Below are 20,102 nucleotides of genomic sequence, written 5' to 3' on the forward strand. Positions count from 1 at the left end.
TTTTTAGAAATTATTTGCGAGGATTGGAGTAAAGTAAGGAGAATCGAGAGTTGATAAGAGATTCCTAAGAATCGTGATAAATCCGCGGTAAATTAGATAGGAAACTTTTGGAAGCGTGAAATTCGGTATAATTTGTATAATAAAAATTTAATGATACGGATTTGAAAATTCGTCGAAGCACTTGGGCAAGTCGGTCAATTTTATTGTATGTATAATTAACGAGTCACTAACGAAACAACAAGTAACAGTCTCTTACGAGATAAGAGTAAACGATTTCGCCTAATTTCCTAGTAATGGAAGTATAAAAAATGGACGTTTCGGGCGATATTTGACGAGCAATGCGCCAAACTACGGTCACATCCGTAGGGTTTCAGTAAAGCCTCCAGCAAGAAATTATACTTCGTTTGACGCAAAGGTTGTGCTACTTTGTATTTGCCTTTAAATCATAGACAGGACTTTGTAAAATTAATTATAGTATCCTCGCAACTCGACTGAGATTTCTCTCGTATTATTCATAACGTTGTAAAAACGAGTAATTAAGAATTTTCGTTTGATAGTAAAAATTATATTAACTGCTATGCTTTGTTCGAATTACACAGCTTTAATTTATATTTTAAAGCGTTACAATGCTAATCGAAAACTGGGTTTTATCAAATTCACGACCCATTTTCTTCCGAACCACCGAACCACTTTCGATGAAATCTCGCCCCGTTATTCCACTATAATATACGTATAATGGCGTTAAATAAAAAAAAAAAAAGAAAAAAACTATTCTATCACTTTATTACAAATCTCAAAAAAAGAAGTTACATTACGAGTGAGTTGAAAGAATTACTTAAAAGCTGACGAAAGAATTCTTTTTTCTAACCTAGGAATTGCATTTGAAATTCCCTTATGCGGTATGCTCGACAGCTTGTTAGAAATCACTGTGAAAAAGTTGATCGAATTTTCCTTTTTAAACGCCGAGGAAACGGGTCAGAATGGATAAAAAGTAGGATTTTACGAGAGAACCAGTTTTTTCCCGGTAGCGGTGCAGATTCATTTGTCAATCAATTCTGAATAAGAAATTCAGAAAGGTCAAGAGGTAGATGAAGCTTAGATACAAGGAAAGGGAAGACTGAGCGATGATCATTCTGCGAGAGTGAAATTCATCGGTATAATAATTACATCAAGCAATAATTACATTTTCCAGCGATGGAAATCAACTCGTAAATTTCGTACTTACTAATACTGAGACTTAAAATGAATTAAATACATCGAACTACCAAAAATAGATTTATATTTCCAAAACCGACTACAAAAGGAAAATTAATTTTTCTTGCACTTTTTCGCTTCTCGGTTCCTCTGAAACGATATTAGCCACGGTCAGAACTTTCCAGCAGAAACGGAACAGTATGGCCAACCTACGTAATTACCTATATGTACATATATATAGTTCATAGTTTCTATGCAATTTGTTCCCAGAAACTTTATCGTAACCAAAGTTTGGCAAATTGCTCGACAAGCGTCTCAAACTTGTATGTATCATTTTAATGCTCAATTACTAAAAAGAACAAGAAGAAAGAAAGAAAAGAAACAATGCAAGATGGAACGTACGTTTGTCAGACGAGAGACATTCCCTTTCATCGTCTTCCAATATTCTCCTTCATTGATCTGTGCTTCTGAAACAGCCTGAATACGTATATTATATAAATACATATTGTATACATTATATATTATACATAACCTTTATATACATATATATAATATATCATATGGAACACGCTGCATATACACGGTGTACACGCATAAAGCGAAGCATGCAACGAGTGCATTCGTGCATAAGGCATATTTACATACATATACATATGTGTGTGTGTATATATATATATGTATATATATATATACACATACATCTATACATACATACATATATACGTGCAACCTCTTAATTATAAGAAACGAGGCGCGAGGATGCGGTCTTGTTTCGAAATCGATTTTTAATTGTGGCTCGTTGCTTTTCCAGCGACCTTGAGAAGTACTTCGAATATCAGGGTCAGGACTACATTTGCTCGCGTCCCGACGACAACGGAATGCACTCTTGCAGTAACCTGCCGCCGCTCAAGTTCGGTGAGTGCATCTTCGATATTCTTTTCACTGGTTTTTCAATTTTCTTTTCCCTCTGCCCCCACCCTTTTTTTTATTCGCTTTCAATCGAGAACAAGTTCACGGTTTCGTTCGACACTGGCATCGCGTGTTTTCGGCATCGCTGTCACCAGAATTTCAGGAAAAATATGCCCGCGGGATAGGAGCGAAAGAACGTCACATATCTCGATGGAAATGGCGAGCGTCGATGGATTCGATGCTCTCTGTGACTGCTAGTTCCATCTTCGTAACTGCAAACGTAGAAACACGGAAACAGAATTTTATACGAAATTAGCAATCACTAAACGCGTTAAATCGATCGACTCTCGATATTCGCAAATAGGAAAACGTAGCAAATGGAAATGTATTTCCAGGTTACGATATTTCCGAAATCCGTCTCTGTATTCGCAAACGATCCGAGCTTCTCGTAATTTTCTATCGACGACGCGAATTTAAATCGAAAACTGGGAAAAAATATCCACTTTTTGATTTTCCATTCAACTTCTGTCGGCAGTCGATGTAAAGATATTGAGAAATTTTCCTACGACAGCTACTTCATTTAATAAGAAATTTAATAAGATTCACCGAATTCTTTCCATAGATATAAGTAATTTCTAATAAAACTAATAACAACGCCGTCTGAAACATACATCGTTCTAAAGTTCATTAACGAACGTTAATTTCTCAGCAGATCCAAAGAACGAAATTCGTATCGGTTTCCCGATAGCGCGACATTCGTACAAGCCACTGAAGTGTTCTTGCTTTTAGGAAATGTGATTTGCAATAGCACCGCGTTGCCGAACAATAACGCAACGTTCATCACCAACGACACCTGCGTTAATTGGAATTACTACTACACGGAGTGCAAGGGTCAGGGTAACAATCCTTTCCAAGGAACGATATCGTTCGACAATATCGGTCTTGCCTGGGTCGCAATATTTCTCGTGAGTGTCCTAGTTCTCTCACATTCAGAAACTGAAACTTCACCGTAGCCAAAATTCCCTACTTTTGTTAGTATATATATATATATATACATACATAAATACACACACATGTTACATGTTAGTATTTGTATAATCGAGTGAGTATTCTTATTATTCGAGTGAGTTAGTTTAACATGCAGCAGGTCAAGGATTGCTCCAGTAGCCAATCTTATCTATTCTATATGTATGCTTGGCAATTAGACTGCGGATGTTTCTGCATTTGTAGGAAACGTGAAACCCAATTTAAATGCCAACGCTTTGAGAGCGTGTAGAGGTCCAAAAAGCGCTTTAAGAGATTCAGAAGCGCTGGTTTTTCCAACATTTTGGAGAAAATCGCAGGGAAGGAAACAAAAATTGTTCTTGCTTTTTCGTTTGCGCATCTGCGCTTGTTTATACGCGTTATCGTTTATTTAACGAGGATACCGTTGAAAACGCTGACCTTTTGCAACAACGCAACCATTAGATACATCTAACATTGACCGCTCTAATTGCAGCCAGACATCGCGCTGCTGATATTTGCTGCACTGCAGCTGCGGTTGGATACGGATACAATTCGCCATTTTGGGATAAATATACGAACAAACGAAAATATTTTTCTTCATTTTTTCCGCGATTTCCTTCGAAATGGATCGAAAACGAGGGAATTTCTAAAGGACTCGTTTTTCCTCGGTTTATCGATCCCCTACACGCTCATCGAGTTTCGATATTTAAATCGAAGACACACGTATATTGAATATATATTAAATTATTTTAGAAACGTCGATATTAAACAGGAACGAGAATTTTGAAACAAAAATGTAACGTCAAGTTGCCGAAGTTCCTACGTCTTACGGAGAAACATTTCTAAATTTTGCATCGATCGATAGTTCGTTGATCTGCTTTGGCTATCAAGATTCTACCGAAACACGCACAGATATATCACAAAATATTGTGCATATAAAAATTAAAGTATCGACTATATTTAAATTAATGAAAAATTGTTTTTCATTGAAATGTAAATTCGCACAGACACTCGCAGTCTGTTCGTTAGCGAATCTTGTAACGACTCGTAATTTCATTTATTCTTTACTAAAAAGCTAACTGATTTAAGAAAATCTTTTGTTCGACGATCTACGATATATAATGCACCTCAACGTAATTTCTCCACGGAGATTTCAACTGCTTGGACGAGAAAAATTGACAAAGTAAATGATATCGTCATAGGTAATCAGTCTGGAGGGATGGACAGACATAATGTATTACGTACAGGATGCTCATTCTTTTTGGGACTGGATATACTTCGTCCTTTTAATCGTGGTACGTTTATTACTTCATGCACGATATTTACAAAAAGTATTGGCACGTAGCCTTATTTCCCGATGGGCCATCTTTTCATCAACCTCTACATTTCATTGTCACAGTGTCGAATTCTAGCATACGCAAAATCCCATAATAAATACAATGGTGTGCCGGTATTTCTTGTAAACACCGTATATATCGAATATAAAATATTCTTCATTTCTTTAATTTACTTCGTTCCTTTTAAATGCTGTTTGATGGAAACCTAAAAGGAAACAAAGATTCGTTTACTTCTTACTCTGCGATACGGAATGTTCTTCTGATTAAATAGAGATAAGTAGAGGGAAGTAGGAACCTTTTTCTACGGATTCAAAGATCGCACGATGTTTCGCAACGGGAAGAGAAACGTTTCTTTGCTGTTAACGAGCGGAAGAAAAAAAAAAAAAAAGGAAAAAAAGAAAAGAGGAAATGGTGCAAGTTGAACAAATTTGGGTTACAGATTGGTTCCTTCTTCATGATTAATCTCTGCTTAGTCGTGATAGCGACGCAATTCTCAGAGACGAAAAAGCGGGAGATGGAAAGAATGCGACTGGAGCGTGCACGTTTTCATTCTACATCAACGCTTGCGTCGTCGACGAATACCTCAGAACCGACTACATGTTACGCTGAAATTGTTAAGTGAGTATTTAAGCGACTTTACGGGAAAAGCGTATTAACTTTTTCCCCTCTATCTCTCTGTCTCTCTCGCTCTCGCTGTTCTCGGCATTAAAGAAATAAAAAAAGGAAATTTAAAGCCGAGGCACGAAAGTACAAAGTTCAAGCACAACTTGATATAACCTGGATAGCGATATATGGTATACATGTACATTGAAAATCATAGCGATGTAAGCGAAGATCCTGAGGATCAGAGTTTAGTCACGTATTTCAACGCTTAAAAGTATCAGCACTTATATTTGCATAATTAATTAAGTTGCAACTCCGTTAACTGGAACACGGAGCATCGTTTTATGAAATATAATAATGTCATTACGATGTTCTCGGTTCTTTACATAATAATGAATAAAGGTTTTTACGAAAGTTTATTTATTACGTAATTGTCGAATTTGATTTTTGTCTTTTCCATTACGTTTTCTTTTTATCGTTCCATATAAGAAGATACGTATTGATTTTCGACCGTTTAACTTTATATTTTTCGGCGCGCGCGATATAGAAAAAGCTTTGTATTTTCATTTTCAATTTGTATCAATTTTCTAGTTTCAGTTACGGAAAACACGACTGTGGTAAACGTATCGTTTATTTTTGATCGATGCAACGGTATTTTAAATGGATGTCGCAAAATTGACGTGTAGATTTTAGTTAGATTTCATTCGAACGTAAAATAGAGATATTGGACAATTTTTTCAAGTTCTCTTTTCCACCTACGTAATCGTTTCTTCTCTCGTTATTATTTTTCACCGCTACCTAAGAGGCCTAAAAGAAAGATCGCTTTTCCATGTACGAAATAACGTTCACGAATTTTCCAATTACAATAGATCGGACGAATTGCAAACGAAAAGCCTGTAAAATAGTGAAATTTATTTTTTACCAAGTTCGATACTTTGCGTCGCACGTTATTCAAATGTATCATCGCCTATTTACATACATCATATTTATACAGGGTGGTTGGCAACTGGTGGCACAAGCGGAAAGGGGATGATTCTACGCGAAAAAAGAAGTGGAAAATATAGAATAACAATTTTTCGTTTGACGCTTTGTTTTCGAGAAAATCCACCTTGAATTTTCGCTCGGTACGCGCGCGGTACGTTATACCGGATCTCACTGTAGATCGTTGTCTCCATGGAAAAATTAAAAAAAAAAAAATTTTTATTCTACATTTTCGACTTCTTTTTTCGCGTAGAATCACCCCCTTTCTGTTTGTATCACCAGTTACCACCCTGTATATTTATTAATAATAATAGACACACGAGGTATTATCGTAATGCGCGTAACAAACATAAATATTGTACAAATAATATTACGAATTACAATTAGGACGAGGTACGCGTTACTCTGAGAATCAAATTCGATATTAATAAAAGTTCGATAAAATCGAAGATAGGCAATTTAGAAATATCAACTGGAGCGTATCGCACGCGTGTGTGATCGAGTGTTTTAAAGATTTACATATTGATTAAACTTCCTTCGAAATTCGTAGAAATTTATACACTTCTATATCTGGAAGAATAAAAGGGATGCTACTACTTTTATTCCCTCAGGAGTAACTTGGCCGCTGTATCACATACGTCATAGAAAAAGCTGTAGAAAAGTTTCAGGATATAAAGCAAAAGTTTCCTCGCTTTTTCTAATAATTTCCAAGCAAACCATATTGTTCGCTTTTTGATGGTTCTATTATCACACACTTTTTGACTTTATTAGATTTCTCGGTGAGAAATTGAAAATTCTTGATATATCGTTAAGTTGTATATCAAGGTGTGTTCCATTAGACTACCACTTTAAATAACGAACATCCTCGAGGAAACAGTTTCGCCACTACGCTGTTTATTTTTCATTTTCGATCGTTTTATCTTGAACATAAAGACGACCATCGTATTATTTTATTGAGCAGAAAGATCGCACAATAACTCTATTAAGGTTGTCGAGGAGAAGTAATCAAAGAGTCTTACAATATTGTGAAAGCCTACATTGGTCCTCCGCTTCAAGAATAAAGGATTCTCATTTAGAATAGTTCTATTATCCTACTACTCATTTTTTATTCTTTTTCTATTTTCTCACGGAACGGGGTTACAATTCTATCGGACAATTACGTCAAATTTTTGCGGAAGAAGTAACTGCAAACTCTCTCGTAATATCATCGAATTCATCGGTTTCCTCGATTGAGCCATCGCATTTAAAAAAGAAGGATTCTCGTTTAAAGTATACCATGCAGAAAGGCGAACAATAGTTTTATTAAATTCTTGGAAGAACGATGATTGGAAAACTGTGACAAAGCATATACGTTAAACGAAGCAAAACACTGGCCAGTTAGTCTTTTGTTTTAAAAACGAATAATTCTCGTTCTACACTTTGACTGCCACGCTGAAATCACGTGTTTCGCTGAGGACGCCAAGGGAGTATTTTTATTATTCGAAGCGTACAATGGCAGAATAATAATAAATCGACGATGTGAGACAACGTTCTTCCCCAATGGACCGTTTACCTTATTGGTGGTCACGGGTGACCACCGTGGCACCTTGGTAACAGTCGATAGCGACGTATTATAACGAGGCTTCGTTTATTTCAACAAACCATTCGCATTCGTTATTTCGTCGTAAGCAAAACGTGCAGAATATATTGTTGAAACGTGTACAAGATATTAGTAAACGGTATTTGCTCGTTCTATATATAATAGTAAGGTATGTGCACACTTCTAACTTCAATTATACGATTATAAAGCAGCATTTACGATTATTTTCTAAGCTGTGTTTATAATAATATTCGTAGATTACCCTTCAAAGCTATGGATGCAAGCACAGTACACCGTTAGATGCAAGATCTCTTCTCATTTTTTTTTTATTGATGTTCTAATAAAAACGTTTAATCGTTCAATGGGGCACATTTTGTTCCAGAGTATCTTCTATTTATCGGTTATATTCGAAATGCCCCAACTGTGAATTTTCATAGAATTTTTACAATTGTAAGAAATGGAAGCGGTCCGGTCATATCTGACCAACGGTGGCAGTCAAAGTGTTAAAACAATTCCATTCCATAATACGATTATTCGTTTCTCGTTCTTCAATATCCTATTTTATTATCTTACCACGCGGAAAGACCAACGATTGTCTTACGGAATTTTTGGAGAAGAAATGATCGCAAACCGTGACAGTGTCACGTTAAACGAAGCGAAATAGCGCTCCATCGGTTCTCCGCTCGAGAAACGAAGGAATTGCCATTTGAAATCGTCTTTTGGTTGTTCCATTCTGCTATAATCGTACCGCATCTTCTCAGATATATTGCACACCTGTGGCGAAGAGGAAAGAGAAGGTTAATGAAGAGGTACCGAGTGTATTTATACAAAAGACAGCAGAAACGCGAGCAGAATTTACTTAAGGAACAGCAACAACATGGACACCCGTATCGAGCAGGTGCACCCGGCCCTGATTCGAATAGATTACCCGGAGGTAAGAGAGTTGTATTTCCTAAGCGAGGATTAGTCCCCTGCAACGTTTGATTTTCATTGTAATTTACGAGCTTCTCTGCAAACTGCAACATCTTTTCGACGTTTCCGTTTCATTTCGCCTATATGTTCTCCCTTGGAAACGAATGGCCGTGTAGTTTGCCATTTTTCTGAAAGAAACGAAGATTTAATCGTCTTCGAAACGATCCAGGCGTCACGTGCTTTTCTTCCCTGTCGAACGTGGTTCGTTCACGGAGGAATCCTTCGAGCCAGTAAAGTTGATAAATTCCGAAGAGATTCGTAAATTTGTTTCTTTCGAAGAAGATTAATTCGACAAACGGAGGGATTCGTAAACCTTACGAGAGCAAAATTAATTTCAATAGAAAGGAAATTGACTGATCTGTTGAAAAGGAAATGAATTTTGGAGAGAAGGAAATTTCGTTGATTTTGTAAAATCGCTAACAAGTTTCGTGAATTTTGTTCAAATTTCGTTCTCGTAATTTCTTTTTTTAAAATGTAAAACTCTCCGTTCCGAGCGATTGTATTTCTTGACGAAAATACGGGATGCCTCCTCGTGTTTATTGACAGAAGCTTGGCGAATTTACAAAACTCGGTAAAGGTAGCAGGAAACTTTTTAATAAACGTGAATGGGCGAACCAATCGTTCTCGAGGTATTCAATTATTACGTTTAACTCGATAATTCTGTTCGTTCTTATCACGAAATAATCGATATCTCGATAAACTGGAATATCGGCCAACGATATCCGCATAGAATGTACTTACGAGAGACGTTTAAATCGTCGGTGGTTCGTTTCACTGCAAGCACGAGAGCGTTTTTTTAGAGATGAACGTACGCGATCAGAGATTCCTGGAATATCTGGCGCTGTTCCGCGCGATCGCTTGAGAATATCACTTAAACTGACGCTATTATTGCGGGAATAATAGAAGATCTCAGACGATGGAGCGTGTGTTGGGAACAATGCTACAGTGATCGTAGGTTCCAGGAAGAGTGGCTGTTCTATTGTATCGAGTGCGGAGGAAGTGCGTAGGCCCCGGATTTTACATGTTCATTAAGAAATTATGTATCTCGTAAACGATTTGTTTATACGTCTGTGTTTATTAACACACTGCTGCCTCTTTCATTCTGTTTTATCAATTTGATAGAATAGCTCCTCCGATAGTTTTTCAAATTATGGCTTTTATTACGGTACCATGTATGTTACACGCGATAGTTTTAAAGTCTATAAACGTCTACAAACGTACAAATAATCATATTCTTTTTAATTTTGTTTTAATAAAAACGAATGAAACGGCAGACGATTTTCCTCTAACGTATTTTCGCTGCGTATAACATTGCACTCGGCAAACGATCAACTAAAAGAGCAATAAGCTCGTCTTTTTCGGTCAATTTGCCTCGATATTTTATTACCTTGCGAAAGAATCGGAAGAAATACGTTTTCGTTATCAACGATCGACAAAACTATTAGATTGTCAGAAATGTTTCTTTCGTTTTATAAGGAAATAATAGACGCACAATGCTCTTTATGTTATATTAGTTTACTGAATCGTGCACTAATATCATGCGATAATCATGCAATGGTAGAAATAGAACGAAATGGATCACACCTAATTCGATAAAATAATATAAAACAGAAATCGTTGTTCGTCTATTATCACCTTGTGAAAGGAAAGAAACCTTTCGAACAAGCTGATATATTTTTTCCTCAAACGTAAAAAAACATTCGACCCTGTGGAATTTAATACGCTCGACAAAATATACGTTTCGAAACATCTGGTTCCAATTAAAAATTTTACAAGTAGATATGCCGCGGATAATTATTGACTCTCGCACAAAGACCCATGAAGCGACTTGGTATCGAGTATTCTTTAAGGTCTTTCATTTTTATCGACTTCCATGCAATTAATACTTGCTCGACAGTTTTTCCACGGGACACGATATATCGATTCCCATTTAACATAATTGATATCGTTGAATTTCATACGACCCACTTTAATATTGTTACCATGCACGTTATTATACGTTCGTCAGATAGGAGAATCCATCATGGTAGATGTCCTCGGTTGTTGGCGGCCCTGGAATACGCGGAACAGCAACAACAGCAGCAACAGCAGGGGGTTGCTAGCGGCGGAGGGTCGCTCACTGATTTTCCTGCGAACAGTCCTCCGACGCAGACTGCGATTCTCGCGACTGCTCTCAGTAACAACGGCGGCAGCAATGGAAATTTGGCGATTGCACCTCGTGCCAGTCCTGAGATCTCCGAGGCTGACGTCTCTTCGAACGTGTGCCATCGTATGGCACTGCACAGGACTTCCTCCGTTTCCTGCAATGGAAGCGACAATGTCTTTTCCAACGCGACTGAAGCGAGTATTCAGGTATGCTCCGTCCACGTCATTTAGTATTTTGGTTTCTGATGTTGAACCACGTTCAAGGTAATCGTAGAAAGATTCCACATATTTCAATATTATTTTGTCTTTCGTTAATGCGTCTCTCGGAAGTTAAACCGATCAACTTTGCTCTCCATTCGTTTCTTTCTGACAACGTTGTAGTATTCGTTTCAGTTGCGATGGTTAACATCCAAGAAACAAACGACTTGCTTCTGTCGGTTTATTTGTGACAAGACTATGACCGAGGAAATTTAAGAAACGACGCTTGTAGCGATATCGCTTTTCGGTATTTTCTAATTCGCAAAGTCGATCAGTGTAACTTGCGAACGACTGAAATTAATATTTGAACGAGAAGTACTACGTTAGAGGTGTAGAGTTTCAAATTAGTCTTTTTTACTTAATCGTCGATAATCTTTCACGAATAAAAGAAAAGTACACGCAGACTCTTCTTCCTCTTCTTTTTATTTGCGAGTTATCATTTTAGCGATATTCGTATTTCACGATACTAATGTTTCGCGCAACAGCCTTTCCAAGTCAACAAACCCATCAAAATCTATCCCCTAAGGTCTTCTAAATGCGAAGGATTAAACACGTTTCGAAACTCATTAGTAATCGGTAGACGATGCAAAATTTCTGAATTTAATTCCCCGTTGAAATTGAACTACGCCCTCAGACGAACAACGCGCTGCTAAGTCCGCCTTGCACGAACTATCGTAGAAGGAGCAGCGTGATGTTCAGCGACGTGGTGTTGTTGCACGGCAGCAACAACGTCGGAAACGCGTTGCAGGCCGGCTCGACGACGGTGTCACCCGGCGAACGGAACGTATGCTCCTGCGAAAAAATGACGCAGACCGGTGACGGGAATGTTTGGTCGAGCCCACTGCCAGACCACATACAGGTACATTCCACTGCGACCTTATGTGGCCGGAATTTCACCGGCTCGTGTCCGTTGCATTCGCGTAATTTGTCATGTGAACATGTGTCACCGTAGATGCAGGCTGAATTTGGTGGAAACGAAGCCATGACTTGTCAAGAATTACTGGCGTTAAGCGGTGCTTTGAGCGCCGCGCTACCAACCGGTCAGCTGGCCTTGGATTCTTTTCTCAATTCGCTTACCAAAGGTATATTATCTTTTACTCTTTTTCCTCTTCGCTATATTCGAATCTATATTTTTGGAGAACATACCCGCACCTTGTTGTTCCTAGTTTGTAGCTCTTGCAATTGAGAGGCTGGATGAGAAAATGGTATATGAATGGAATTTGAGAATATCGTGGGTAACGTTTGATTTTGCCGAAGAGTTTTAACACGTTGACTGGCACGCGTGTTTTCAAAGAAATCTCCGTCAGGCCACGCGTACAGCAGTACCGAGCGTTCTCTGCTAGGTGCTCCCATCGATATTTTGGTAATGCTAGTCGCTCGTGCGGTGGTCTCAAGAATCATCTTTCGTTTCGTTTGTTCGCAACGTTAAAACCACTAGCTGTTGTTGAATATAACGAAGGAAAGTGTGGTATAAATTATTCCGACCGAATGGTTTCTTATGCCGCCACGATTAGAAAAGGAATCAAATGGTACGGGAAACTTGCCATTCGATTCTTTCTGGGAATTTCTGTTGTAAACGCTTTGACGGTTTACAAAATTGCGACAAGGAAGAATATAGATATTAGAATATTTAGACGATTATTAGTTGCAAAATTATTAGGGTTGTCTGAAAATACAAAAACTCCTTGTCTTCGACGGAGTCGGCATAATATCGTCGTTCGGGAAAACGATTCCGGAAGAAGCATTAGACGCGCGTGCAAACTATGTTATGCAAATAGAAGACGTCGAATGGACCGAACAAAGGCACGAAAGAATTTGAAGAAAACAACTTATCGTCCAAATTGTCCTGACCAACCTCAGCTATGTATAGAATGCTTTAAAGTTTTACATTCTAAATAATTTTTTTAATAAACCATTTCCGTATTTTTATTTTATAACAATTCAAGAGTTTTATTATTATGGAATATTTTTCAAATATCTACGACGATCCTTAGCAAGTGGCCCGACCAGAAACTTTGCTGACACCCGAATACGGGTGTCGTGGCAGTCAACGTGTTAAGAAAGGAATATATTACTATACTTGGTAGTGTTAGGTTGTCCGAAAAGTTTCTTTCGTTTTATAAGGAAATAATAGACGCACAGTGTTTTTTGTTTTATATTAATTTATTGAATTATGCACGAGCGTAATAGAAATAGGACGAAATGAATCATACTTAATTCGATAAAGCAATATAAAACAGAAATTGTTGTTCATCCATTGTTGCGAATTATCGACTAAAGAGCAACCGGTCAGGTCAAACCGCTCGGTCGATATCGCGTACCTCGAATGAATTAACGCTCAAGGTTTAATAGATCGAGTGTTAGAGTAATCTAGCACTGTATTTGCACTTGTTGTATAAAGGTAACGTTTGATATTATGAACACGGCGGTGGTAAGATCTTGTCGAGAGCAAAGTATTTCACCCGTACGGATGTCTGATGATGAACTGTCCTCCTACGTTGCTGATTCTCCCTACCAGCCGTTGGGTTTCGTCTGTCCATCGTGCCCTTCCGGCTGATCTTTTCCCGGGGTATTTTACCTGACGTCGGAGTCATTAGGTTTACAGCTCCGGGAGGACATGTAATTCGGAATTTCCTAAAGAAGGAAATGGACCTGTCCGTGCCATAAACGGATGGCCACTCAAAATTCCGAACGTCTATTATCATCTTATGAAACGAAAGCAACTTTTCGAACAACCTATAATACAGGGTGGTTGGTAACTGGCGGTACAAGCGGAAAGGGGGTGATTCTACGCGAAAAAAGAAGTCGAAAATGTAGAATAAACATTTTTTTTTTTTTTTAATTTTTCCATCGAGACAACGATCTACAGTGAGGTCTGGTATAACGTACCGCACGCGTACCGAGCGAAAATTCAAAGTCGATTTTCTCGAAAACAAAGCCTCGAACGAAAAATTTGTATTCTATATTTTCCACTTCTTTTTTCGCGTAGAATCACCCCCTTTCCGCTTGTACCACCAGTTACCAACCACCCTGTATAACTTCGAAGCATGATGTTTCCAGCTACTGTATCTCGAAATACGGTACTCGGACCATCGATAATTTCAAGCGAGACGTTTCGAGATGCGGTGTTTCGAATGGCAAGTACTTCGAATTACGGTATTTTGAGGCTTGGAATCAGGAAATATGATACTTGGAAATAGAGTATTTCAAAGTACAGTAGCCTGAAACGCGATATTTCCAAGTACAAAATTTCAAAAGTACTGTATTTCAAAGTGCAGTATTTCCAAGTGCGATATTCGGGATTTCGTGGTACAATGTGTCAAAGTATAGCGCTTCGTACCACAGTGTTTCTCACTACGTGTAACATCAATTCGTTAACAATGCCTTTGAGCTCTGCCTTTAGACGAATCTACGCCGTGCATTTAAATTACCTTTCGCCTACGACAAAGAGCAAATCAAAGGAAATATACCACGTGCGATTGAAATCAGCAGAGAACGCAGTATTCCATTTGACGATCGCGCGTATGTATATAGAGAAACGTTTATTTTAGGAATAACGGATCGACGCATTACCCTGGAGGATCGTACGCAGTGGTTAGCGTCCGACATTGATAATTGCTCGTGTTGCTGTGAACTCCAGGGCACTGATCAATGGCCAGACGAAGGTGACAAATGGGCGAAAACCTCCCGCGCTAGAAGAGTGTTGAGAACTTGCGGCAACCGTTGTGTTTGCGCGATACGGTGCATAAGACGGTCGATTAAGAAGCTGGTCGAGCACAAATATTTTCAACAGGGTATCTTATTGGCGATTTTGATCAATACTCTGAGCATGGGGATAGAATATCATAACCAGGTCAGTGTTTTTATCTCGTATCGTGACATATTCGGTATTCGTGTCAGAAGTGTACAGTTAGTCGATGGAAGCGATATGACGAGGCTAGAGAAACGAAAACACGAAGTCGTCATGCCGATTGACACCACCGTATTTCACGTAATCCTGCATGTTTTATTAGATCACGTACGTTGAATTTCATATTCCAAGCCGAAGCTGCCAAACAGTCACTCGGCGATTGATACTTCAAATTTCTGCATTACGCGTACGAATCGCGCGAGAAATAGCGATTTCTGCTATTCGTTCAACCTGTTCTCTTCTTCGCGTTGTATAAAAATGTGTTTATGTGTATCGCGAAAGAAGAAATAATTCTAATTGTAAATGAATACGATTCTGGAAATGTATGTAAAGTCTGATCGATTTCTGTGATTTTATTACAGATACGCGTATATCGCTTCGATCAGTTGTGTATCTTTTTACTTGTTAATAATTACTTGTTAATACACGATTCTCGTTTATGTACCACTCGTTACAAGAAATAAACGTTCCAATTATAGTGACATAAATATAATCGACAGTGATACAGATATTTTATTCGTCTGCCTGTATCTTGTTATTTTTAATTTTTTAAATATCTACATTGTTATTTATGTTGCATCGTATCGATGGTACAACGATTATCGTTTGCATAGAGTAAACGAACCTCTTGTCTCAGGTGTCTTCGATCACGAACAACTTCTCGAGATTCTTTCTCGTCTTCGATAGTTTTCTAGTTCATAGTTTCCATTATGATAGTTACCTTGTATAAGTATGCGTATGCAACGTACATTAATGACGCTTTTCAATCGCAGCCACCTGTTAAACTCGTAGACGAAGTTTGTTGAATTATCGAACATTCTGTACATTCTCTCATTATACACACGATGACATAACGCGATACAATAAGGTCACACGACATACTTAATAATTCAATTTCATTTTTATTTATGCTCTTTCAATTTTCATCGTTCGTACAATAAAACTGGTCAATTTTCCTTTCGCCTTTTCACATCCCCCCGCACATTCAGTCGCTCGCTTATTCAGCCAATCTTTCCAGACGTTCCCACAAAATATTCGATTACAGTGGTTGATATTGGGTGAAAAAGGAAGCTTTCTGTTTATCTTTCAATCAGAGCAGAGATTGGCTTATCGCAGACACGGTAATATACAATTTCCAGATAGCTGGCTATTCAAGCTGACACGAGTAGAATCCTTGAATTGTGCGCCACGCTCTCCGCGAGCCTGTATAAATAATTATTCGCGAATCTAACGAAACAATTAGTTAATCCCTTGTTGCGTTTTCGGTAAACATTGGATCTTCTTGAAAATCGTGTCATTTTTCATGGTTTGACATTCTTATCGTCGCTTTGTCAACACGCAATTTTTCTGGAAAAATGGGCCCAAATATAATAGCAGATTTCGAGTCAAATTATTATGAGTTACTGGATATTATTGATTGTAAATTTTAATAAATATAAAAAAAAATTATTATGAAAGGGGGTTCCGCAAGGCAGCGTCTTAGGACCAATACTATACACGCTATACACGGCCAACATACCAACAACTACCAATAGCAAAATACTGACATTCGCGGACGACACAGCTGTACTAGTCAATCACACTAACCCTGTAACAGCAGTCGCATTACTACAAGAACATATCACAAAAATAGAAAAGTGGCTACAAGTTAAACAAATTAAAGCAAAGCCCATTAAATGCAAACATACTACATTCACACTGCGAAAACAGATACCACCAAACATCTTTCTGAACGGCACGCACATAATACAAACAAGGCAAGTCAAATACTTAGGACTCCACTTAGATATGTAGGAGGTGGGGTGGTTCGAGCTAGCTGAAAAGGGAATGAGTTTCGTCCCGGGACTACCGGTGGACTCGTCAGTAAGGCTATGCCCGGTAGTCCCTGCCTTAGACGTAGAGGGAGTCTCGCTAGGTGCGGTATTTGTATCGTGTGCCCGTATATTCGACCGCTAGCGAGATAGACAGACTCGTTGTCGTCGTAGCTCTCTGGTGTTGGCGGTTGGTACCCGCGGATCGCCCGGGGGGTGTTGCGCCGCGTTGATGCCTCAACCTGTCGGCGTCCTGTTGATACCGATCCGCCACAGATACACAACTCACATGGAAACAGCATATGAAATCAATAATAGACAAAATACAGACAGCAAGGCGACAAATGCATTGGCTAACAAGTGGAAAATCCAAATTAAGCATAGAAAATAAATGAAAAATATGCAAAACGATCATAAAAGCAATCTGGACGTGCGGAATACCACTATGGGGAACAGCAGCAATGAACCATATAAGCAAAATAGAGACTTGGTTCGGAAAGTGAGGGACATGGACGTCGCTGTTAATTGGCTAATTTTGTGTTGGTGGTTGGAAAAGGATGCTAACCGCCCTTGAGGGAAAGTTGCTAGCGGGAAGCATAATGTGTGAGAAAAGCAGATTTCCCGTATCTTCCCGTAGTAGATTTAGGAACTGTTAAGACACAGACTATTTGCCCCTTTGGAGAGACTTAGCTAAATAAATCCTAAAATTTAAAGCGGGTGTTTAGGCTAGCTGAAAATATTCTGTGAGGATGTACCGACATCTGACAATCATCTTTTTTTTTTTTAAATTTATTAAAATTACAATCGATTCTCGCATTGAGAATTTTCAGTAATTTTTCTGGCGTGGCGCGGTGACATGGCTGATTATTTATAATAAGTTAATACTTATTATAGACTCTGGTATAGCTGACACCAAAATCCAGCTAAGGCAACGACTTTTCACTAAAAGTTTATCCAATTCGCTATATTTTGTTTCACGTAGACTCTTTTTAAAGGAAACCGCCTCGATTAACTCGCTTATTCCTTTTCGATAGCGTTGATTACGACACAAAATCTTTAATCGCTTCAATCGTTCCTTTCGCGTTATCTTCGGATTTGAGACGTCTGTTTTTGTATAGAAGGTGATCATAAAAGGTGAAATCATCGGATTGTGTTTAAAAAACGACTCACAAATTCTCTAGCGCGGCGATACAACTCGTGAAGTACCTTTCTTTTTTTATTTCTTTTGCTATTCGTAAAAAGCGAAATGCCGTCAATCCGGTTTATCTATCGACGAAATTTATTTGCCAACTTTTAACCGTAATCTATCGAACGACCAGCGTACTTACGTTATCTTCATACGACGATAAGAGCATAATAAAAATCACATCACTTCAATATTCAAAATAAAGATCAGAAATAACGTTTGAGGGCGGAGTAAATAAAATTCGACGGTAATACACAAGATACAGAAAGATTTTATAGGTATAGGTGCAGGATTTTATTAAATTCGCTTATGTAAGAAACTTTATATCTCGCTGTAATGCATGTATGAACCATAAATATTTTATAGCAGAATGTAAAATTTATTGATCGCTGTTTTTACAGTAAAATAAAATTACATCATGAAGATTGATGGAACCTATATATAAAGGTCTTAAAGCAAACGCGAGAAGCTGTAGTTTTGGTGAAGATTTGCACGCGCTGTTATATGAAATGAATCCTTAAACAGCTCTTTCATGATGTAGCTCGTTTATGGTTTTTCCTTGTTCGCAGATTAGTTAGAAACGCTGCAATAAATAGAGTTCTGACCTAAATCTCACATAACGCGTTACGGGGTCGTTTAAAACGAACCAGAAGCGAAAAGCAGGATAAAGAAGGAAATCAGCTTTTTAAAGTACCGTAAAGAGGATGGTGAGAAACGTGGAACGAGTTTATTCAAAAAATCACGCGACATCATTTTTCAAACGATTCCATCGACAGAGATTGAAAGATCTATAAAATATCGATTACTGCAATTGCAATTACTGTAATTATATACCTTACAAAAAAAATTAATAAAAATGTAAACTTTGAATTTAAAAGTTTAGAAATCTTACGCGCTTGAGGTCGACAGTTATTTCGATACAGTAGAAGAATATTGAAATTATTTTATCGAAATAAACATTCACAAACAATACAGAAATCCGTCAAATTTATTCATAGAAACGAAATACGTTTTTAATTAGATTTCCAGGACGATCTTTTGCTTCTTGAACCGTCATAGAGGGAGTGTCGTGATTGGCGAATGTAGCGATCGGCTGCTAGTGTCATCGTGGAAATCGTCGTGTCGGTGTTACTGACACGTAATAGTGTCCATCCAAAACCTTAGGTGGCTAACACCCTACCTTTGTTTGCGCCATAATCTCTGAAACCCTGTCACTTGTACCTATTCACACATATGTACATACATGTACATACACGCTCACTTGGAATTTCTATTTGCACACGTCAGAGAATAAATATTGTAATATACAGGGTGTTCTGTAACTGACGCATAAGGGAGACTACACACCGAGATAGAAATAAAATGTTCCCGAGAAAGCGAACTTTGACAGAATTCTGAGTGAGACAAGGGGTTCATCGCGATTTCATAGCGAAAATACATATATACAGGGTGGTTGGTAACTGGTGGTACAAGCGGAAAGGGGGTGATTCTACGCGAAAAAAGAAGTCGGAAATATAGAATACAAATTTTTCGTTCGAGGCTTTGTTTTCGAGAAAATCGACTTTGAATTTTCGGTCGGTACGCGTGCGGTACGTTATACCGGACCTCGCTGTAGATCGTTGTCTCGATGGAAAAATTAAAAAAAAAGAAAATGTTTATTCTACATTTTCGACTTCTTTTTTCGCGTAGAATCACCCCCTTCCCGCTTGTACCACCAGTTACCAACCACCCTGTATATATATACATATGCATCGAAAAAGTGGTATCCTTTTTTCCTGTTTATCGGTCGACAGCCGGAGCAATTGACCATAGTGGTCGAGATAAGCAATATCGTGTTTTCGGCCGTCTTTGCCGTGGAAATGTTGCTGAAGATCATCGCGGAGGGTCCGTTCGGTTACATAAGCAACGGATTCAACGTTTTCGACGGAGTCGTCGTGGTGCTCAGGTATGCGAATAAAACAATCATTTACGCGAATCAACACTTTGACGTTTTTCTAAAAAAAAAAATGTCGAACAAACACGTATCTCTGAAAGTTAGAAAATTTGATAAATTTACCGATAGACAAGACATTGATTCCATAAAAATACATCGATTACGAACTTTTCCTAAATTTCGCTGCGAATATTCCTTATAAACCGATGCTCGTGACATCGGTGGAATTCAAAGCAAAAATTTGGAAGAGAAGACTCGGGTCTTTCGTATTAACTTAAA

The 20,102-nt window shown here is 38.2% G+C and overlaps 1 protein-coding gene across 2 annotated transcripts in view; it reads left to right on the forward strand.

Moving 5' to 3' along the window:
* Positions 1 to 20,102, forward strand: part of Ca-alpha1T (Ca[2+]-channel protein alpha[[1]] subunit T) — a 110,187-nt gene that overhangs the window by 53,580 nt on the left and 36,505 nt on the right. For both annotated transcript variants that reach the window (XM_076618124.1, XM_076618125.1), the window contains exons 6-15: positions 2,006 to 2,109; positions 2,893 to 3,068; positions 4,311 to 4,403; positions 4,885 to 5,063; positions 8,370 to 8,542; positions 10,589 to 10,932; positions 11,618 to 11,842; positions 11,936 to 12,065; positions 14,535 to 14,836; positions 19,684 to 19,835. In XM_076618124.1, coding sequence (XP_076474239.1) covers positions 2,006 to 2,109; positions 2,893 to 3,068; positions 4,311 to 4,403; positions 4,885 to 5,063; positions 8,370 to 8,542; positions 10,589 to 10,932; positions 11,618 to 11,842; positions 11,936 to 12,065; positions 14,535 to 14,836; positions 19,684 to 19,835 — 1,878 coding nt within the window. The remainder of the gene's footprint in view (positions 1 to 2,005; positions 2,110 to 2,892; positions 3,069 to 4,310; positions 4,404 to 4,884; positions 5,064 to 8,369; positions 8,543 to 10,588; positions 10,933 to 11,617; positions 11,843 to 11,935; positions 12,066 to 14,534; positions 14,837 to 19,683; positions 19,836 to 20,102) is intronic.

This window comes from Bombus vancouverensis, chromosome 4, assembly GCF_051014615.1.
Source record: "Bombus vancouverensis nearcticus chromosome 4, iyBomVanc1_principal, whole genome shotgun sequence".
Lineage (NCBI taxonomy): Eukaryota > Metazoa > Arthropoda > Insecta > Hymenoptera > Apidae > Bombus > Bombus vancouverensis.